The sequence below is a fragment of the Salmo salar genome, chromosome 06 (genome assembly GCF_965601325.2).
Source record: "Salmo salar chromosome 06, fSalSal1, whole genome shotgun sequence".
Lineage (NCBI taxonomy): Eukaryota > Metazoa > Chordata > Actinopteri > Salmoniformes > Salmonidae > Salmo > Salmo salar.
Genome location: NC_138296.1, coordinates 59,189,964 through 59,213,556, shown reverse-complemented (window position 1 = coordinate 59,213,556; position 23,593 = coordinate 59,189,964). Strand labels below are relative to the sequence as shown.

Here is a 23,593-nt window from a genome sequence, read left to right as displayed (position 1 = left end):
TTGGACACTGTTAACTAACCTCCAAACAAGCTTCAATGCCATACAACACTCCTTCCGTGGCCTCCAACAGCTCTTAAAAGCTAGCAAAACCAAATGCATGCTTTTCAACCGTTCGCTGCCCGCACCTGCCCGCCCGACTAGCATCACTACTCTGGACGGTTCTGACCTAGAATACGTGGACAACTACAAATACCTAGGTGTCTGGCAAGACTGTAAACTCTCCTTCCAGACACATATCAAACATCTCCAATCCAAAATCAAATCTAGAATCGGCTTTCTATTTCGCAAACAAAGCCTCCTTCACTCACGCCGCCAAACTCACCCTAGTAAAACTGACTATCCTACCGATCCTCGACGATGTCATCTCCACAATAGCTTCCAATACTCTACTCAGCAAATTGGATGCAGTCTATCACAGTGCCATCCGTTTTGTTACCAAAGTGCCTTATACCACTCACCAATGCGACTTGTATGCTCTAGTCGGCTGGCCCTCGCTACATATTCGTAGCCAGACCCACTGGCTCCAGGTCATCTACAAGTCTATGCTAGGTAAAGCTCCGCCTTATCTCAGCTCACTGGTCATGATAACACCCACCCGTAGCACGCGCTCCAGCAGGTATATCTCACTGGTCATCCCCAAAGCCAACACTTCCTTTGGCCGCCTTTCCTTCCAGTTCTCTGCTGTCAGTGACTGGAACGAATTGCAAAAATCGATGAAGCTGGAGACTTACATTTCCCTCACTAACTTTAAACATCAGCTATCTGAGTAGCTAACCGATCGCTGCAGCTGTACATAGTCTATCTGTAAATTGCCCACCCAATCTACCTACCTCATCCCCATATTGTTTTTATTTACTTTGCTGCTCTTTTGCACACCAGTATCACTACTTACACACCATCATCTGCTCATCTATCATTCCAGTGTTAATCTGCTAAATTGTAATTACTTTGCTACTATGACCTATTTATTGCCATACCTCCTTATGCCATTTGCACACACTGTATATAGACTTAATTTTTTTTCTATTGTGTTGACTGTACGCTTGTTTATTCCATGTAACTCTGTGTTGTTGTTTCTGTCGCACTGCTTTGCTTTATCTTGGCCAGGTCGCAGTTGTAAATGAGAACTTGTTCTCAACTAGCTAACCTGGTGAAATAAATGTGAAATTAAAAATTAAAAAAAGAAGAAATAACCCTTTTGGGTTCCATGTTGAACCCTTTCCACAGAGGGTTCAACATGGAACCCAAAATAGTTATACCTGGAATCAAAAAGGGTTCTCCTATGGGGACAGCCAAAGAACCCTTTTGGAACCCTTTTTTCCAAAGAGTGTACTCATCTGACTCCGTTTTCCTTATCACCTGCGACACCAGACACCTGGCCAGTGTTGATCTTGTCTTCAGTGCCTTCAGCTCAACTGCACCTCTGAAATTCCTGGAACATCCATCATCCTGTTTGCATATTTAAAACCAGACTCACAAAGCATCTCTTCAGACAACACTTATGTTACCCTCAACTCTTCCCCCAGTCTACCATTTCTTTTAAAAAAAAATACATATTACTCCAGTGCTAGCCTCTGGCTTCCTGTTAAGGCCAGTGCTTATTTCAAGGTTTTACTGTTAACCTATAAAGCATTGCATTGACTTTCTCCTTTCGCTCTGATTTGGTCCTCCCATGCGTACACGTACACTACACGTCGACTACGGTCACAAGACTCAGGCCTCCTTATTGTCTCTATAATTTTGAAGGAAACTGCTGGAGGCTTTCTCCTATAGAGTGCCACTTTTAGGGAAGGGTCTGCCAATCCATGTGAGAGAAGCAGACTCGGTCTCAACCTTTAAGTCTTTACTGAAGACTCATCTCTTCAGTAGGTCCTATGATTGAGTGTAGTCTGGCTCAGGGGTGCGAAGGTGAATGGCAAGTCACTGGCGAGAGGAACCACCCTTGCTATCTCTGCCTGGCCGGCTCCCCACGCTGTCCTGGAATTCTCTGCCTCTGACCCTATTACGGATTCACCGGCTTGTACGGGCTCTCCCATGCTGTCCCTACGAGGGCGCATCATGTCATGCCAGGCTTTGTTTACTACACTCAACTCCCTTGGGTGGGTTGAGTCACTGACTTAATCTTCCTGTCCGGTTTTACTCCCCCCTAAGGCTAGTGTGGTGGAGGAGATCTTCCTGGGCTATACTCGGCCTTGTCTCATGGTAGTAATTTTGGACGAGGTCACAGTGTCGCCCAACCTTCGTGATCTTAGGCATGCTCCTGCTGATCCTCCTCTATCTCTCTGTTTCTACTTATGTCTCCCCTCCCAGAGGACCTGAGCCCTAGGACCATGCCTCAGGACTCCCTGGCCTGACAACGCCTGGCTGCCCCTGCCCCTAGTCCACCTGGTTGTGATGCTGATCTAGTTCTGCTGTTCTGCTTGCGGCTATGGAACCCTGACCTGCTACCTCCAGGACCTGCTGTTTCAATCCTTTCTCTATTTCCCTCTCAGACTTGCTGTCTCAACCTCTGAATGCTCAAATTTGAAAAGTCAATTGACATCTACTCCTGAGATATTGAACTGTTGCACGCTCATATATGACCCTGCTGGTCATATATGTATGTTTGAACGTGTTGAATAATGATCTGGCCTTAATGGCCATGCACTCTTAAAATGTCCACTCGGCACAGCTAGAAGAGCATTGGCCACCCCTCGGAACCTAGCTGCGCTTTAGGTTTCTACCTAGATTCCTTTCAAAGGAGTTTTTCCTAGCTACTGTGCTTCTTCATCTGCACTGCTTGCTCTTTGGGGTTTTAGGCTAGGTTTCTATATATCACTTTGTGACAACTGCTGATGTAAAAAGGGTTTTATAAAATGTATTTGATTGAGTAATTGTTTAATGTATTTGTTTTCATACTGTGACCTTGTTTACACCTCATTGACCTGTGCAACCACCTCCCTTCACGCACACCCAACCCCAGACCAGTATTTATTTTCCTATTTTCAACAAAAAATGATCAACCTGTTTTTAATTATAATTTGATGTGTTATGTCTTGTTGGTTTCATAACCATATCTTTATAACAATTCAATAATGATGCGACGGGAGGCAGGAATTAGTTCAACTGGTCATCTCAATATTACCCATGATGCTCTGTGCATACAACTAAGTGTCCTTGGGTAGTTTTAGACTGTAGTTTTAAAATGTTCTACTTAGCACCTGTTTTCCTAATAGTGTACAACCATATCCCACTCTCATTTGCAATTCAGTTCCTGTGATGTGTTTAGTGTGTTGCTGGAATTCTGTAGTTTGTCAAATGTGTTTTGTTCAATTTAAATCATTATTTAAATGCAAATTCTAGTGCTATATCTCTCTTTCAAGTCCTTCTGTAGTTTGAATATGAAAAGGTTTGTGTTTCATCTTTTCTATTAGTAATTCTGTATAGACTCCAGAAGTTGGCTAATGTTGTGTTGATAAATGTGTCCCATCATTTCACCGGCGGGAATAGATCTATTTTCTGTCTTTCTATTGATCCAAAGAAATCGTATTTGATGCCAATGAACATACTGATTTATCAAAACAGTTATTGAAGAATGACAGAAATAGGCACTAGTGCTGGCAAGCTACAGACTTAACTGGGCTTGCGTCCCACCTACTCAACAGCCAGTTGAATCCCGTGGCGCGTTATTCAAATACCTTAGAAATGCTATTACTTCAATTTCTCAAACATATGACTATTTTACAGCATTTTAAAGACAAGACTCTCGTTAATCTAACCACACTGTCCGATTTCAAAAAGGCTTTATAACGAAAGCAAAACATTAGATTATGTCAGCAGAGTACCCAGCCAGAAATAATCAGACACCCATTTTTCAAGCTAGCATATAATGTCACATAAACCCAAACCACAGCTAAATGCAGCACTAACCTTTGATGATCTTCATCAGATGACAATCTTAGGACATTATGTTATACAATACATGCATGTCTGTTCAATCAAGTTCATATTTATATCAAAAACCAGCTTTTTACATTAGCATGTGACGTTCAGAACTAGCATACCCCCCCGCAAAATTGCGGCGAATTCACTAAGAATTTACTAAATTACTCACGATAAACGTTCACAAAAAGCATAACAATTATTTTAAGAATTATAGATACAGAACTCCTCTATGCACTCGATATGTCCAATTTTAAAATAGCTTTTCGGTGAAAGCACATTTTGCAATATTCTAAGTAGATAGCCCGGCATCACAGGGCTAGCTATTTAGACACCCAGCAAGTTTAGCATTCACCAAAGTATGATTTACTATAAGAACATTTTTATTACCTTTGCTGTCTTCGTCAGAATGCACTCCCAGGACTTCTACTTCAATAACAAATGTTGGTTTGGTCCCAAATAATCCATTGTTATATCCAAATAGCGGCGTTTTGTTCGTGCATTCAAGACACTCTCCAAAAGGTTAAATAAGGGTTACGAGCACGGCGCATTTCGTGACCAAAAAATTCTAAATATTCCATTACCGTACTTCGAAGCATGTCAACCGCTGTTTAAAATCAATTTTTATGCCACTTTTCTCGTAAAAAAGCGATAATATTCCGACCGGCAAAGCCTGTTTACATTCAACGAGAGAGAAAGTAAAAGCATGGGATCCCCTCGTGCACGAGCCTTAGTCTGACGGCCCTCTGATCGGCCACTTTCCAAACGCGATAATGTGTTTCAGTCTGGGGCTGCCTCGATATCGTTCAGCTTTTTCCCGGGTTCTGAGAGCCTATGGGAGCCGTAGGAAGTGTCACGTTACAGCAAAGATCCTCAGTCTTCAATAAAAAGAGCCAAGATGAACAAGAACTTGTCAGACAGGCCACTTCCTGTTCAGAATCTTATCAGGTTTTTGCCTGCCATATGAGTTCTGTTATACTCACAGACACCATTCAAACAGTTTTAGAAACTTTATGGTGTTTTCTATCCAAAGCCAATAATTATATGCATATTCTAGTTACTGGGCAGGAGTAGTAACCAGATTAAATCGGGTACGTTTTTTTTCCGGCCGTGTAAATACTGCCCCCTAGCCCTAACAGGTTAAGGGATAAGTTAGGACAGAGGGGAAGAATGAGTCAGGTTTCCAGTTTAACATTGATCATCAGCATAGTGTCTGGAAACATGGAATAAAGTAAGAAATAAATTGGTAAATAACATGTGATAGACATGTAATAAGCAACGCAAGCAAGTATACTAAATAGTTATACACCATTCACAAAAGACAAAAATACATTATGAAACATTGCAAATCACTGTGTGAAGAATGCAAAGGAGGTCCACTTGGACTTCAGAAAGAAAACTGATTTCGTAGCCTCAGCTGACCCTCAATTGAGGACAGGTAGAGAGGTTTAGCAGTTTCAATTACTTGGGGATTATTACAAACAGAAGCCTTAACTTCACTGAAAACACAGTACATTACATACCTACTATGAAGACTGAGGCGCCTCGTAGTAGAGCTACTACAGACCAACTCATCCCAAACCATCTCAAACCATCACTCTCCTTCTTGGTCAAATAGCCCTTACACAGCCTGGAGGTGTGTTGGGTCATTGTCCTGTTGAAAAACGAATGATAGTCCCACTAAGCGCAAACCAGATGGGATAGCGTATTGCTGCAGAATGATGTGGTAGACATGCTGGTTAATTGTGCCTTGAATTCTAAATAAATCACTGACAGTGTCACCAGCAAAGCACCCCCACATCATCACACCTCCTCCTCCATGCTTCATAGTGGGAACCACACATGCGGAGATCATCCGTTCACCTACTCTGCGTCTCACAAAGACACGGCGGTTGGAACCATAAATTTGGACTCATCAGACCAAAGGACAGATTTCCACCGGTCTAACGTCCATTGCTCGTGTTTCTTGGCTCAAGCAAGTCTCTTCTTATTATTGGTGTCCTTTAGTAGTAGTTTCTTTGCAGCAATTCGACCATGAAGGTCTGAGTCAAGCGATCTCCTCTGAACAGTTGATGTTGAGATATGTCTGTTACTTGAACTCTGTGAAGAATTTATTTGGACTGCAATCTGAGGTGCAGTTAACTCAAATGAACTTATCCTCTGCAGCAGAGGTAACTCTGGGTCTTCCTCTGGCGGTCCACATGAGAGACAGTTTCATTAGAGTACTTGATGGTTTTTGCGACTGCATTTGAAGAAACTTTCAAAGTTCTTAAAATGTTCCGGATTAACTAACCTTCAAGTCTTAAAGTAATGATGGAATGTTGTTTCTCTTTACTAATTTTAGCTGTTCTTGCCATAATATGGACTGTCTTTTACTAAATAGGGCTATGTTCTGTATACCACCCCTACTATGTCACAACACAACTGATTGGCTCAAATGCATTAAGAATGTAATACATTCCACAAATGAACTCTTAACAAGGCACACCTGTCAATTGAAATGTATTCCAGGTGACTACCTCATGAAGCTGGTTGAGAGAATGCCAAGAGTGTGCAAAGCTGTCATCAAGGCAAAGGGTGGCTACTTTGAAGAGTCTCAAATATAAAATATATTTTGATATGTTTAACACTTGGCTACTACATGATTCCACATGTGTTATTTCTTAGTTTTGATGTCTTCACTATTATTCTACAAAGTAGAAAATAATAAAAATAAAGAAAAGCCCTGGAATGAGTAGGTGTGTCCACATTTTTGACTGGTACTGTATATATACTGCTCAAAAAAATAAAGGGAACACTTAAACAACACATCCTAGATCTGAATGAAATAATTAATCTTATTAAATACTTTTTTCTTTACATACTTGAATGTGCTGTCAACAAAATCACACAAAAATAATCAATGGAAATCCAATTTATCAACCCATGGAGGTCTGGATTTGGAGTCACACTCAAAATTAAAGTGGAAAACCACACTACAGGCTGATCCAACTTTGATGTAATGTCCTTAAAACAAGTCAAAATGAGGCTCAGTAGTGTGTGTGGCCTCCACGTGCCTGTATGATCTCCCTACAACGCCTGGGCATGCTCCTGATGAGGTGGCGGATGGTCTCCTGAGGGATCTCCTCCCAGACCTGGACTAAAGCATCCGCCAACTACTGGACAGTCTGTGGTGCAATGTGGCGTTGGTGGATGGAGCGAGACATGATGTCCCAGATGTGCTCAATTGGATTCAGGTCTGGGGAATGGGCGGGCCAGTCCATAGCATCAATGCCTTCCTCTTGCAGGAACTGCTGACACACTCCAGCCACATGAGGTCTAGCATTGTCTTGCATTAGGAGGAACCCAGGGCCAACCGCACCAGCATATGGTCTCACAAGGGGTCTGAGGATCTCATCTCGGTACCTAATGGCAGTCAGGCTACCTCTGGCGAGCACATGGAGGGCTGTGCGGCCCCCCAATAAAATGCCACCCCACACCATGACTGACCCACTGCCAAACCGGTCATGCTGGAGGAATGTAGCAGGCAGCAGAACGTTCTCCACGGCGTCTCCAGACTCTGTCACGTCTGTTATGTGCTCAGTGTGAACCTGCTTTCATCTGTGAAGAGCACAGGGTGCCAGTGGCAAATTTGCCAATCTTGGTGTTCTCTGGCAAATGCCAAACGTCCTGCACGGTGTTGGGCTGTAAGCACAACCCCCACCTGTGGACGTCGGGCCCTCATACCACCCTCATGGAGTCTGTTTCTGACCGTTTGAGCAGACACATGCACATTTGTGGCCTGCTGGAGGTCATTTTGCAGGGCTCTGGCAGTGCTTCTCCTGCTCCTCCTTGCACAAAGGCGGAGGTAGCGGTCCTGCTGCTGGGTTGTTGCCCTCCTACGGCCTCCTCCACGTCTCCTGATGTACTGGCCTGTCTCCTGGTAGCGCCTCCATGCTCTGGACACTACGCTGACAGACACAGCAAACCTTTTGCCACAGCTTGCATTGATGTGCCATCCTGGATGAGCTGCACTATCTGAGCCACTTGCGTGGGTTGTAGACTCCGTCTCATGCTACCACTAGAGTGAAAGCACCGCCAGCATTCAAAAGTGACCAAAACATCAGCCAGGAAGCATAGGAACTGAGAAGTGGTCTGTGGTCCCCACCTGCAGAACCACTCCTTTATTGGGGGTGTCTTGCTAATTGCCTATAATTTCCACCTGTTGTCTATTCCATTTGCACAACATGTGAAATGTATTGTCAATCAGTGTTGCTTCCTAAGTGGACAGTTTGATTTCACAGAAGTGTGATTGACTTGGAGTTACATTGTGTTGTTAAAGTGTTCCCTTTATTTTTTGGAGCAGTGTATATAAATAAATACATACACTACCGTTCAAAAATGTTTGGGGTCACTTAGAAATGTCCTTGTTTTTAAAGAAAAGCTATTTTTTTGTCCATTAAAATAACATCAAATTTTATCAGAAATACAGTGTAGACATTGTTAATGTTGTAAATGACTATTGTAGTGTCGCGTCCTGACCATAGAGAGCTCTTATTTTCTATGGTAGAGTAGGTCAGGGCGTGACTGGGGGGGTTGATCTAGTTTATTTACTTCTATGTGGGGTTCTAGGTTTGATTTTCTATGTTGGTGATTTGTATGATTCCCAATTAGAGGCAGCTGGTAATCGTTGTCTCTAATTGGGGGATCATATTTAAGTAGCTGTTTTTCCCATCTGTGTTTATGGGATATTGTTTTGAGTTAGTGCACGTAGCATCTCTGTAGTCACGGTTCGTTTATTTATTCATTCATTCTTTGTTTGTTTTGTATTTTGCTAAGTTTCACTTTATTAATAAAGATGTGGAATGCTACTCACGCTGCGCCTTGGTCCGATCATTCCAACGTACGTGACATGTAGCTGGAAACGACAGATTTTTTTAATCGAATATTTACATAGGCGTACAGAGGCCCATTATCAGCAACCATCACTCCTGTGTTCAAATGGCACGTTGTGTTAGCTAATCCAGGTTTATCATTTTAAAAGGCTAATGGATCATTATAAAACCCTTTTGCAATTATGTTAGCACAGCTGAAAACTGTTGTTCTGATTAAAGAAGCAATAAAACTGGCCTTTAGACTAGTTGAGTATCTGGAGCATCAGCATTTGTGGGTTCGATTACAGGCTCAAAATGGCTAGAACAAAGCACTTTCTTCTGAAACTCATCAGTCTATTCTTGTTCTGAGAAATGAAGGCTATTCCATGCAAGAAATTGCCAAGAAACTGAAGATCTCGTACAGCGCTGTGTACTAATCTCTTCACAGAACAGTGCAAACTGGCTCTAACCAGAATAGAAAGAGGAGTGCGAGGCCCCGGTGCACAATTGAGCAAGAGGACAAGTACATTAGTGTCTAGTGTGAGAAACAGACACCTCACAAGTCCTCAACTGGCAGCTTCATTAAATAGTACGTGCAAAACACCAGTCTCAATGTCAGCAGTGAAGAGGCAACTCGGGTATGCTGGCCTTCTTGGATTAGCAAACTTAGATTAGCTAACACAACGTGCCATTGGAACACAGGAGTGATGGTTGCTAATAATGGGCCTCTGTACGCCTATGTAGATATTCCATTAAAAATCAGCTGTTTCCAGCTACAATAGTCATTTACAACATTAACAATGTCTACACTGTTTTTCTGATCAATTTGATGTTATTTTAATTGTAAAAAAAGTGCTTTTCTTTCAAAAACAAGGACATTTCCAAGTGACCCCAAACTTTTAAATGGCAGTGTATTTATAACTGGGAATGATTTTATGAGAAACCCAAAAGCATGTGCATCATGCCTCTCTTTGTAAGGAATAATCAACAGTTGAAATGAGGTTGGTATGTTATTGGTTGAAGAGGTATTGAAATGTGTAAATAGTGATCATGCACTTTGTTGACGGTCCCTAACTAGTTACATTGACAGTGTTACAGGCTGTCTCCACCGTTTCCGTGTGATTATGAAAATAATAAAACCTGTGCAATGTTGTACACTTTTTTCTCTTCATAAATAACCTGAGGTAAATAGCTCAAATTGTTCGCAAACTATTGAAGTTCCGAATGTCTGGCGAATATCGAATCTCAGACCAACTACTGTTAGCTACCACTGTCGTCCACCGGTCTCATAAAGCCCAGACATAATATTAATAGACTTCTCAAGACAGACAGACTGGAGAATGAAAATAGCAGGCTTTTAAGCCCATCTCACATCACTTCAAGAATAGAGCTCACCACTTTAATGTACAGGTAACTGCCAAAATAAAGGAAACACATAGCGTCTTAATAGGGTGTTGGGACACCACGAGCCGCCAGAACTGCTTCAATGCGCATAGATGACTGGAACTCTATTGGAGGGCTGCAACTATTCTTGTTGTACACAGAAGATTAAGAAGCATCCACTTACCGTCAACAATCTTTCTTTCTTTTTTATTTTCTTCTGGGATACACTCAAAATTCCTGTTCTAGTGATTCCATTTATATGTGCAAAAGGGATGCAATACAACTCTAGAAGCTCCCTTAAGTGTTCAGTTGGGTTGAGATCAGGGATGTATTCATTATGCCAATCCTGTTGCAAAACGTTTTGCATTCTGTTGCACCAGAAACAGACTACTCCAAATGGAAAACGTTTAACGAAAATGAGAGTTTCTATTGAAAGAGAGTTTCTGAAAGGACCCTTCCCTGTTCTGTTTGCTTCTTAAATGGTTTCCATTGCAAGATGTAATGAGTACACTCCTCGTGACACACACGCACGCACGCGCTCGCTTCAGACCCCTCTTTCAAAGTCACTGAGATGTCTTCTTCTAGCCACAGTAGCCAAATCAATGGGCAACAAGGCATTTTTATACATGACCCTAAGCATGATGGGACGTTAATTACTTAATTAATTCAGGAACAACACCTGTGTGGAAGCACCTGCTTTCAATATAATTTGTATCCTTCATTTACCTTCATTTAATTTGCATCCTTCATTTAATAAAGTGTTTCCTTTATTTTGGCAGTTACCTGTACATCATCTAGTAGGCCTACTTAATTTGATTCAATGCTTATTACATAATGTATATTTGTGCAAGAATATAATATGTAAGGTAAATGTAATAGGCGTGTTACTGTATAAAATAGGTTATTTCATGGTTGTTTCAGCGTTGTCAGTGAACTGCCCCCCCAAAAAATCTTATTTGAAAGTAAAAATGACAGTAATTTCACGTTGACAGAATAGGTCTATACACACACTACTACCCAGGCCTAGGCATATGGTTGGGATTTTAAACGCAAATGTTAGACGTTAAAATGGGATGTCCAAGCATTAAAAATAGATCAGCCCAGATGTCGCTCGGTTTGCAATCCCTCTGCTGCTGCTAAAGCTTTATTATCCTTATGTAAGAGCTGCAGTGACTGAAGCAAAAATGTTCTGCAAGATCCTCCGAACACGGATCTACAGAAGAACAATTTCAATTTTTGGGGGGTAAAATTAGTCTACAACAGGGGACAGATTGCGGTGAAAATATTGTGTAGGCTACGCGTCATGTTAATGTAAAGTGAACCACTGTAATGTGATTTTTTTTCCTGGCACAACACTTCCGGGTATGCGGGAGCTGGTTTTCAAGAACAAATATTTTTTTTGCCGAAACTAGAAGTCCGACTTTTAACAATCGGTTATAGTTGCAGAACAACTGAATGTTTTGCTACACGGTCACCGTACCAATTTTGTTACATTGTTGCTATCAATTTTGTTACATTGTTGCCTGCCTTGGGTATTCGGAAACACCTCAATTAGTAGGCTTTTGGAGAGATTATCCCGATACAACAAATACTGTGGAAACAGTTTTTTGACCAGTGTATGGATTTTTCTTTTTTTTACACGTTCCACCCATAAATACCGATATGCAGATAGTCTTTTTATTTATAGTTTCTCTATTTTTAACGAATGGTGCAACAAAACCGCCTGCGGAGGTTGTAGATCCTGAATATGGTGAGTGGAGAGAGCCTAGGCTAACTTGATTTTCAGTTAAACAGATGTCATGAGTTTATGCTACTCGAGATGGGGATGGTCACAAACCAAACATCCCACACACATAACAGTTGCCAAAGAATACATCATAATAGTATTTTCCATATGGAAATAACATCTGAAGGAAAAAGTATTTCAGACTTTGCATGGGAGACTATATTCAACCACTTGTACACACCAATATAGCAATTATGGCAGCAATAATAGTATAACTCCTGGGTTAACCCCCCTGGCATTGATGTGTTATGAGAAAACTGCCACTGAGAGTTATGAGAGAACTGTTCTGACAGAATCGAATAAAACTGAATAGTTTTAGGTTGAATAGGTTGGTATATGAACGTTCTTGTGTTGGTGGGATTTAGTCAGGAAAATGTGTAATGTACTTATCTGTTCTATTATCCTCTGCCTTTATTTCAGACTTCCTCAGTTCCATGCTTTCAGACTTTGAGGTGCTGCCCCTCGCCAGTCTCCAGACTCACTCGGTCCGGCGACGGGACCTCCAGACACAGACCCACGTGGAACGACATCTCAGCTTCACTGCCTTACAGAGGTAGGAACTCCACGGCTGTGTCCCTATGGGCCCTGGTCAAAAGTAGTGCACTATATAGGGACTAGGGTTCCATTGGGATGGAAATCAAATGTCAATGCCTCAGTTGCACTAGTCACTGATCTTTTTAATGATCTTTGTGATTTACTTTCACCCTGTTTCTTACTCTGTTTGTGTGTGCTAGGCATTTCAAGCTGTATCTGAGGACCAACACGGAGCTGTTCACAGAGGACTTCAGTGCCGTGTTCGTGGGTGAGGATGGACAGGAGGACAGTTACGAGGTCAACAGACAGAACTTTTTCACCGGCCACGTCATAGGTAAGACAGACACCAGATGGTTGGGCTCAGAAGCCACCAGATTGAGGTCCATTAAGGGGCTTTGAAGTGCTAAATTGATTATAAAAGATTGCCTACCAGTGTCATCTGGACTCATCAACCTTGGACCACTTTTGAGGTCTGAAAACATTTGGCTAACATCTGATTTTGGAGTAAACTATCACTTTAACGTCTCTTAGTGCCTTAGGAATTTGGCTTTGCCCCATGTTTATGTTTTGTGGCGGTCATAGTTGTTTACTGAGTGTTGTCCATTTGAAGGGGAGGAGAACTCTAGAGTGCAGGCGCATATTGATGACAATGACTTCTCGGCACACATCCTCACTGACGAAGCGGAGTACAACATTGAGGTATGGTATCACACTATTTCAACAGCAGATTGTGATATTACAACAACATAACAATCTACTCTGAAATGTCTCAGTGTGTGTGAGGAATATTCTGTATATAATCCACCTGAGTTTATAATCATATAAAATCTTCCTTTCTGGGCAGAGCCGTGGTTACACTCCTGGCATATGTCACATATACAAATCTCCCCACCGGAGACCAGGGCTCAATCCCTGTGCCCACCCTTCCCAATGTTTCTCTCACCTGCCTGAATCCTCTTCTGATTCCAATACTGTCTCAATAAAGTGTCAAAATACCGAAAATCAATTTTTTTGGACTCCCTTTCCTCCCTCAGCCCCTGTGGAGGTTTACGTCGGCGCCCCCCGATGGCCGTTTGCTGGTATACCGTCCCGAGGACATAAGGAACATCAGCCGACTGGCCTCGCCCAAGGTCTGTGGCTACGTGAAGGCTGACTCCAATGACCTGCTGCCTGAGAGTATGAGATCAGCTAGACTGGAGGATGAGGAGGAAGGTAAGTGGGAGAGAGGGAAGTAGGGTGAAGACGGAGAGGGTGAGACTGGGGGGGGGGGGTAGTAGGGGGTGAAGGTTGAGTAGGATTGAACTCATAGTTGACTGCGAGAGAAGAATGTGGGGTGGAGCTTTCCCAAATAATTATCACAGTAAAATCCTGTCCCTCATAAGTCCAAACCACATGTAGTGACTCCATCTAATGCAACCCAATGCATGCTATTTTAATATGATTGAATTACAGTCAAACTAAACATATTCACATATCAGGCTATCCAAAGGCCCTGGTCACATTGTCAGTGTCTGTTAAATTAATAATCATATCCTCATTGCATGAATCTGTTATTCACGCTAGCTTAAATCACTTGCCTAGTTAAATAAAATAAAACATATATTTTAAGGTAGCTGTAATGGCAGACCCATGATGATGACGACATAGCCATGTTTCCTGCCGTTATGGTGTGAGAACCAAATCACTCTTTATGAGAAGCACTCCGTGATCGCAGTTGCTGTTGTTAATTGTATGGCATGAGATGTCTAATTGCAATATTTGTGAAATTTTACAGCTTGAATCTGCCCAATGCTCTGTTTAGTGTAGTGTAGAAAATAAAAGTGCTGTGTAGTTCAGCTTGACAACGTCTCTATGGCACTGACTGGCAATGAAACATGATCTCCTCTCCACTCATCCACAGAGCCCCTGGTCAGAGAGAAGAGACAGGTCCATGACCACAGGAAGAACACCTGTCCTTTACTCTTGGTGGCTGACCATCGCTTCTTCCAAGAGATGGGCCGCGGCGAGGAAAGCACTACCCTCAACTACCTGGTGGGGGCGCCGTTCAGAAAGATGTATTTTGTGTCCCAAATGGCACTCTTGTCAAAATTAGTGCACTACTCCCTATGTAGTGCCCCTTCTTTTGACCAGGACCTATAGGGAAAGGGGGATACCTCGTGAGTTGTACAACTGAATGCATTCAACTGAAATGTGTCTTCCGCATTTAACACATTTAGCTCTGGTCAAAAGGAGTGCACTATAAAGGAAATAGGATGCCATTTGGGATGCAGCCTACGTTGTGTGGGGTGGTCTTTGGCTTGATGGTTGTATGTGAAAAACAAACCTTTCTCTGGTCGGTCAGATCGAGCTGATTGACCGCGTGGATGACATCTACAGGTCGACGTCGTGGGACGACGAGTATAAAGGATACGGGGTTCAGATCCAACAGGTGAGTTAGCTGAGACAGGCTGAGAATCACCCATGATATGTTCCACTACCACCTCTCAGATTGTCTCTCCCACCCCCCGCCAGTTTTATTTCTTAAGGAGAATGGAGCCTCGTCCTCCTTCTGTATTTTCTGTTTATTTAGACAGTTTCTATGTGGGATTCTATCTCATGACGCTCCTGGACAATATGTACTCAGTGGACTACAGCACTACCCCGTTGCCATGCTGCCGGAACAGATGAGGTGGGATTGATGATACATTCTTCCTTCCCATCATTCTCAACCTCTAATCCTCAATGTAGATCATCATTGAGAAGCTCCCCACCCGCGTACCTCCAGGGGAGGCCCACTTCAACATGAGGGGAAGTCCCGTAGAGGGTAAGGATGTCTGGGACGTGAAGAAGCTTTTGGAGGTGAGCAGCATGTTTAATCATCTGAGTAATGACATCATAGTAGTCATATACTGTATGATAATAGGCCATAATATTCCCTCTTTGTACTCATCGCAGCAATTCAGTGTGGATATAGCAGACAACGCGTCCAAGGTGTGTCTGGCTCACCTGTTCACCTACCAGGACTTTGACGAGGGGACCCTGGGCCTGGCCTACGTGGCCCCCTCCAGACAGGGCATCCCTGGGGGCCTCTGCTCAGAGAGTAAGGCAGCGTCCCAAATAGCACCCTGTTCCCTATGTAGTGTACTACTTTTGAGCAAGTCCCTTGTCCTAAATGGCACCCTATTCTCCCAGGCCCATACGGCGCTGGTCCAAAGTAGTGCACTATATAGGGAATAAGGTTCCATTTTGGGACAGATAGTAAACCTCCCGTCAACAACAGTCAACACATTAACCTTGACCACAACTCTGACATTGGTAAACTGATATTGGAAAATGTTTGCCTTCTCTGTCATCAGAGTGCCCTCCGTCTTCGCCTGAGACGAGAGCTATTTATCTCAACACTGGGCTCACCAGCACTAAGAACTATGGGAAAACTATTCTGACCAAGGTGGGTTTATGAGACTCTTTGGGCTGGTGTCCCAGACACAGAATAAACTGAGACCTGGACAAAAAAACTATTCTCCATTGGGCATGCTTTTTAGTCCAGGACTAGGCTTAATCTGTGTCTCGGAGACCGCCCCTGCAACTTTTAAAAAAGAGGCTTAGAATTTGGAACATCCAAATGTACACAAAGGCAATACCTATTATTCTGGCTGGAATAGGCACCATCATATTTCACTAATATGACCTTTTCTTATGGTTTGCCCTCAGGAGGCAGACCTGGTGACGACTCACGAGCTGGGCCATAACTTTGGGGCAGAGCACGACCCTGATAACATCCCCTACTGTGCTCCCAGGGAAGACCAGGGGGGCAAATACGTCATGTATCCCATCGCTGTGAGCGGAGACCACGTCAACAACAAGGTTCAAATACCCTCCTTTTTCCCCACTCGACAAACCAAACATCAATCGTAAGCAAACATTAAGTCTTCATTATACCAAGAATGATTATGGATGTGTTTCGAAACGGAACCCTAGGCCATAGGGCTCTGGTCAGAAGTAGTGCGCAATGGAGGAAATAGGGTGCCAGTTTTGGACATGGCTCATGACCTTGTTTTGTATCCCCCAGCTTTTCTCCAACTGCAGTAAGATCTCCATTGTGAAGCGTCTGAGGAACAAGGCTCCAGTGTGCTTCAGGGAGAGGAACAGCAACGTGTGTGGGAACAGCAGGGTGGAACAGGGTGAGGAGTGTGACCCGGGACTGCTGCACATCAACGACGACCGCTGCTGTACCTCCGACTGCAAGCTCCGCCCCACAGCCAAGTGCAGGTGAGCCCTCTCTGGAACCACCAACCCCCGGATAGCTGCACACCACGCCCACTTAGGCTCTAGGAACAGTAGTAGGATTCTGACAACATTTGGTGGTAGTTTGTGATATGTTGTAAGAATGTTGTATGAATGTTATAAAGAATGAATCTTCTCTCTGTGATTTCACCCTGTATTACCATGACCGATCTCTCTCTCTCTCTCTCTCTCTCTCTCTCTCTCTCTCTCTCTCTCTCTCTCTCTCTCTCTCTCTCTCTCTCTCTCTCTCTCAGAGAAGATTCATTCTTTATAACATTCATACAACATTCTTACAACATATCATAACCGACCACCAAATGTTGTCAGAATCCTACCACTGTTCCAAGAATCTCTCTCTCTCTCTCTCTCTCTCTCGGTGTAGTGACAGGAACAGTGCATGCTGTAAGCAGTGCCAGTATGAGAGGGAGGGCAAGGTGTGCCAGGAGCCCATCAGTGCCACCTGTAAGGGCAAGTCCTACTGCACAGGTAGGTTGATATCACCTGATACCCCCCCAGAAAGGGAGCCCCACCACTACACCATCCTCATGTCTACAAGCCCTAATAAAACATGAGTGAAACAATGAAATATGTCTTAGTTTTTTGTTATTTCTATGTCCTTTTATGAACAATGACAATGTCATATTTTTGTTCCCAGGCAACAGTAGTGAGTGTCCGTCTCCTGAGAACGCCCCTGACAAGACTGTGTGTTTGGACAACGGCGAGTGCCTGGACGGTGTGTGTATCCCTTTCTGTGAGGCCGTCAAGAACCTGCAGTCCTGCGCCTGCAATGGTACGCTCCCCTCACCATCACCACCCCTCCTTTAAAGGCTGTAGTGGACTAATCCAACCTCAAGACATAATATAATATCATATGCCACTAAGCAGTTGTTTTTGCATTGAATTTCGTATGGGTTGCCTCCGTATGGGTCGCATCCTGACATTACAAGCGCCATGCTCTACCAACTGAGCCACATAGAACCTGTATACGCTAAGTGTTCTGCTTTATTAAAGATGCCGTTTACTTATAATATGAATACATAAAAAAGAAAAACAATTCTAGTAAAATTCCCCTTTAAAAGATACTACAGTGTGTTCTTCTTCCTCTCCTCTCTAGAAACCAACTCGTCATGTAAAGTGTGCTGTCGAAGCACCAGTGGAGTGTGCGCCCCATTCCAGGACGACGGAGGGGACTTCATCTACCTCCGCAAGGGAAAACCCTGCACCGTGGGCTTCTGTGACGGAGCAGTAAGTGACACCTGACCTCTGACCCTGACCCTCTAGTGCAGTGGTTCCCAAACGTTTTATAGTCCCGTACCCCTTCAGACATTCAACCTCCAGCTGCGGACCCCCTCTAGCACCAGGGTCAGCGCACTCTCAAATGTTGTTTTTTGCCATCATTGTAAGCCTGCCACACACACGCTATACAATACATTTATTAAACATAAGAATGAGTGTGAGTTTTTGTCACAACCCGGCTGGTGGGAAGTGACAAAGAGCTCTTATAGGACCAGGGCACAAATTATAATATAATAACAAATGGACTGTTTGAGTTGTTTTTTTAATCTATTTTATATTTTTTTTTAAATGTGAATCACATTTTTATTTGGCGTACCCCCGACGGCATTGCGCGTTCCCCGTACCTCAGTTTGGGAATACCTGCTCTAGTGTATTATATATCGATATTACATCCCTTTTCACTTGGTTGGTTTTGCACATATAAATGGAATCACTAGAACAGGCATTTTGAGTGTATCCCAGAAGAAAAGAAAAAAGAAAGCAAGATTGTTGATGGCAGGTGGATGCTTCTTAACCTTCTGTGTACAACAACAAGAAAAGTTTTCTTAAAATGTATTTTTTAGGTGGTGGGGGGTAGATCATCTTTATCAATTGAATTGTTTGCATAATTTCTAATCCCCTTATTAATTATTTAAAACAAATCTCTATACTTTCCCCCCTCCCACCCTACCATCCCTGCCCTAATTGGAGTAAATTAACGGACAACAATACTTCTATTGCTACTTACAGCTATTTCGGTCATGTCTAGCAACAAGTCTTGCATGGCTGTACAGTTTTCCTTTCTGGATTGCTGTGGTCTGAGGGCCTTCTTTCTATTCTCTAGTAGTTCTATTTCTATGATTTTGTTACTAGCGTGTGATATTTTTGTCTTATTCAGGGGAAATGTATGAAGCAAGTTCAGGATGTCATTGAGAGGCTGTGGGATTTCATTGACAAGCTGGACATCAACACGTTTCGGAAGTTTTTGGCGGACAACATCGTGGGCTCTGTGGTGGTCTTCTCGTTGGTCTTCTGGGTCCCCCTCAGCATCCTGGTTCACTGTGTGGTAGGCGTTATGGTTGTTCCTTGATGAATGATAAACTGGGGCATAGGTTTAGCTACTTGTGATTACAAGATTCTTGAGCTAGCAAAATACATTGGTGTGTAGCCAAGCAAGGCATTATATCCACATCCACGTTGTGCTTGTTGCATTATGGGAACTGTAGTGGTTTTTTTTTCTTAACACATAAAAATACATTAGATGCCCGTACTCAGAAATTCTGAGTGTTGTCATCAATCACCTAATACTGTACATGTTGTTGTTATTATATAGTACCTGTCATATGTTATTATCATTTTATTATATAGTACCTGTCACATGTTATTATATAGTACATGTAACATGTTATTATCATTTTATTATATAGTACCTGTCACATGTTATCATTTTATTATATAGTACCTGTCACATGTTATTATATAGTACATGTAACATGTTATATAGTACCTGTCACATGTTATTATCACATCGAACATATTTTTCCCACTTACAGGATAAAAAACTGGATCAGCAGTATGAACAGACCACCAAGTCTCTGCTTTTTCCGAGTGTAAGTATTGTTTGAGTCATATATATGTCACACACACACACACACACACACACACACACACACACACACACCCCCCGTACAAGTCAAAAGTTTTAGAACACCTACTCATTCAAGGGTTTTTCTTTATTTTACTATTTTCTACATTGTAGAATAATAGTGAAGACATCAAAACTATGAAATAACACATATGGAATCATGTAGTAACCAAAAAAGTGTTATACAAATATATTTTATATGTTTGATTCTTCAAACTAACTTCCCTTTGCCTTGATAACAGCTTTGCACACTCTTGGCATTCTCTCAACCAGCTTCACCTGGAATGCTTTTCCAACAGTCTTAGAGGAGTTGTTGGCTGCTTTTCCTTCACTCTGCATTCCAACTCATCCCAAACCGTCTCAATTAGGTTGAGGTCAGGTGATTGTGAAGGCCAAGTCATCTGATGCAGCACTTCATCAATCTCCTTCTTGGTCAATTAGCCCTTACACAGCCTGGAGATGTGTTGGGTCATTGTCCTGTTGAAAAGCAAATTATAGTCCCACTAAGTGCAAACCAGATGGAATGGCATATAGCTGCAGAATGCTGTGGTAGCCATGCTGGTTAAGTGTGCCTTGAATTCTAAATAAATCACCGACAATGTCACCAGCAAAGCACCATCACACCTCCTCCTCCTCCATGCTTTGCGGTGGGAACCACACATGCAGAGATAATCCGTTCACCTAGTCTGCGTCTCACAAAGACACGGCAGTTGGAACCAAAAATCGCTAATTTGGACACATCAGACCTAAGGACAGATTTCCAATGGTCTAATATCCATTGCTTGTGTTTCTTGCCCCAAGCAAGTCTCTTCTTATTGGTGTCCTTTAGTAGTGTTTTTTTGTTGTTGCAGAAATTCAACCATGAAGGCCTGATTCACACAGTCTCCCATGAAAAGTTTATGTTGATGTGTCTGTTACTTGAACTCTGTGAAGCATTTATTTGGGCTGCAATTTCTGAGGCTGGTAACTCTGATAAACGTATCCTCTGAAGCAGAGGTAACTCTGGGTCTTCCTTTCCTGTGGCGGTCCTCATGAGAGCCAGTTTCATCATAGCGCTTGATGGTTTTTGCGACTGCACTTGAAGAAACTTTCAGTTCTTGAAATGTTCTGTATTAACTGACCTTCATGTCTTTTACCAAATAGGGCTATGTTCTGTATACCACCCCTACCTTGTCACAACACAACTGATTGGCTCAAACGCATTAAGAAGGAAAGAAATTCCACACATTAACTTTTAACAAGGCACACCTGTTAATTGAAATGCATTCCAGGTGACTATCTCATGAACTGGTTGAGAGAATGCTAAGAGTATGCAACGCTGTTAAAGCCAAGGGTGTCTACTTTGAAGAATCTCAAATATAAAACACTTTTTTTGGTTATTACATGATTCCATATGTGTTATTTCATAGTTTTGATGGCTTCACTATTATTCTACAATGTAGAAAATAGTAAAAATAAAGTAAAACCCTTTAATGAGTAGGTGTGTCCAAACTTTTGACTGGTACTGTATATACAAATTATACACTGTAGTCATCCTGGTTTTCTGACCCTTGGCTTTGACCCTGCTTGTGTGTCTCCAGAATGCAGAGTTTATGAGCAGTCTAGAGTCAGCCTCCGTGCGGATCTTCAAACCCCCTGCCATCTCAGCCCTGCGCATGCAGGCCTCTGGCCCCCAGCAGACCAGCACTCCCCCCATCCAAGCCCCAACTCCAGCTCGAACCACTGGGGCCCAAGTCCCAACCTCCACTCCCAGCCCTAGCCAGAGTCCCCTGCCTCCCCTGGAGAGCCCACGCATGGCCACCATCCAGGAGGACCCCAGCTTTGACTCCCACCTGGATGAAGAGGCTCTGGAGGGCGACTTTCCCATGGGGAGTTCGGCTCCACACTCCTTTGAGGATCTGACAGAGCGTGGGCCCCTGGCCCGACGCAGTGACAAAGCCCTGTCATTCAGACTCCAGAGACAGGCCCACATCCGCATCAACAGCAAGGAGACAGAGTGCTGAGAAAGGAAGGGGAAGAGAGAGAGAGATAAAGAGGGCTCTTTAACACAGAGGAGACTGAGAAAGAAAAAGGGAGAGAAAGAGACTGGAGAGGAGAGGACAGAGCGTGGCAGAGGATGCTCACCCAATCACCACTGAATGGCAGACCACAGAGTAAAACAAGCCGGACTTGTCTGATACTATATGTGGGCTGAGTTATATAATGTATTATATGAAGTTGGAGAGCAGCTTCAGTAGAAAATAGGATCCACTGGGCTAAAATGAAACCTATTGAGCATTCAAAAGCCAAATTCTTCATAACGGAAATTAGAAATCAACATAGTCAATCTTTCATAGATGAAACGATCAAGTCTAGAATTGTCTTGGTAAATTGTAGTGCCTGGCTAATTAGAAGGACCTGCGACGACCAGGTCATATTGATGATGTTCTGGTTTCAGATGATGTATTGTTTTAAGATGTCCTGGGCTGCTCGCTTGCACAGCCTGGCATATGAACATGTTACACCATGCCTCCATGTATGTAGTTGGTTGACAGTGACACTTTCGGCTCAGTTTGATATCAGGTTTGAAAATAGGTCAGCAAATATATGCTTAACACCCTTATGCATACAACACCAGCAGTACTGTGGCTATGTCTGTAAAATCATTGGCCTGGTGCTAGTTAATGTACTTTGTGGCACAGCAATATAACACTAGTTTACCGCTTTGCTCTTCGTTACCATGACAACATGTAACCGGGGGGGGGGGGGGGAATGAATTTATCATGGAAAAGTCTACAAAACTGTTACTAAGTATTTCATTTGTTGGGCGAGCCTGGTTGGCTGGAACTAATAACAAAACCAGCAAAATGTTTACTTTTCAATTCTGTGAACTGTAGCCTGAACCAGTATTACTCATAGAGATCGATGGAGGACTCATTTTTGTATCTGTGCCATTATAGCCATTGAGGCTATCTCCGTTTTTAGGGAGTCCATTTTCTTCCAGGGTCACCAGCTTTCTTTCTCCAACAGGGTCACCAGAAGGGATCAGCCAATAAAGTTGGAAGTCCCACCCAGTTTACTACATAGAAATTGTGGAAGCCCTCAATGGCGCTGCTCATGTTAATACAGCCTTTTGGCAGTAGGCTTCTATCATTCTTCATGGTATTAGTACACTATAAATCCTGAATGTTATTAGGTAATTTGTCAAACCAGACCTGTATGGTGTCTTATGCATGGAGATAGATCTGACCATTACAGAGTTGTCTGATATGCAAGATTGACAAAACTCTAATTGTTACTCAACTCTTAATTGCTGAAAGTGTTTTTGATACCATTTGTATGCTTTCATACGACAAGTGTGACAATCAGCAAGATGTCTATATTTCTAGCCTCACACAAGCCATTTATATAATATAATCGCCCGATTCTGGCTTTGGCCACTATCGTACAATATCTCATCCGATGTTTGAAAATGTATTGTTGTATTAGCTACCTTTATTTGCCATATTGTCTGGTAATTTTCTGTTTCATTGTGAACTCCTGCCAGACATGATCTCACCGACCTGTTATGGTTTTAATCGAGTTTACATTGTAAATCCCATATTTAGGAAATTCTTTGTGTATTTTATGCTCACATACAGAATATTATTTATTCTTTGATCTGGATGAAAGAATGCCCCAACAGCGTCCTACAAGTATTTTATATCTGGATGTGTGATGAACTTGTATCATGCCTCAGGTAGGTAGTCTTCAGCTGTTACAATATATATATATATATATATATATGGCTATATATTAAATGCCAGAGACACTCAGAACACTTACTTTGTTTTACATTGGCAGTGAAATTTACCCATTTTATTAAATTGCTCACATTGCTGTCCTTCTCAATATTTCAGAATATATTCACAGAAATAACTACTTTATAAACCTGCAATATTAGTTCACCAATGT

At 42.6% G+C, this 23,593-nt stretch overlaps 1 protein-coding gene across 1 annotated transcript; it reads left to right on the top strand.

The window, feature by feature from the left end:
* The first annotated feature begins 11,284 nt into the window (after window positions 1-11,284).
* On the top strand, window positions 11,285-23,586 carry adam17b (ADAM metallopeptidase domain 17b). Its single transcript, XM_014204850.3, has 18 exons — window positions 11,285-11,907; window positions 12,364-12,496; window positions 12,678-12,811; window positions 13,088-13,176; window positions 13,512-13,689; window positions 14,378-14,508; window positions 14,819-14,905; window positions 15,205-15,315; window positions 15,412-15,556; window positions 15,813-15,904; window positions 16,168-16,320; window positions 16,526-16,725; window positions 17,123-17,226; window positions 17,396-17,530; window positions 17,855-17,985; window positions 18,914-19,081; window positions 19,569-19,625; window positions 21,241-23,586. Exons 1-18 carry the CDS (start codon window positions 11,820-11,822, stop codon window positions 21,661-21,663), a joined length of 2,559 nt encoding a protein of 852 aa, XP_014060325.1. The 5' UTR covers window positions 11,285-11,819; the 3' UTR covers window positions 21,664-23,586.
* The last annotated feature ends 7 nt before the right edge of the window (window positions 23,587-23,593 follow it).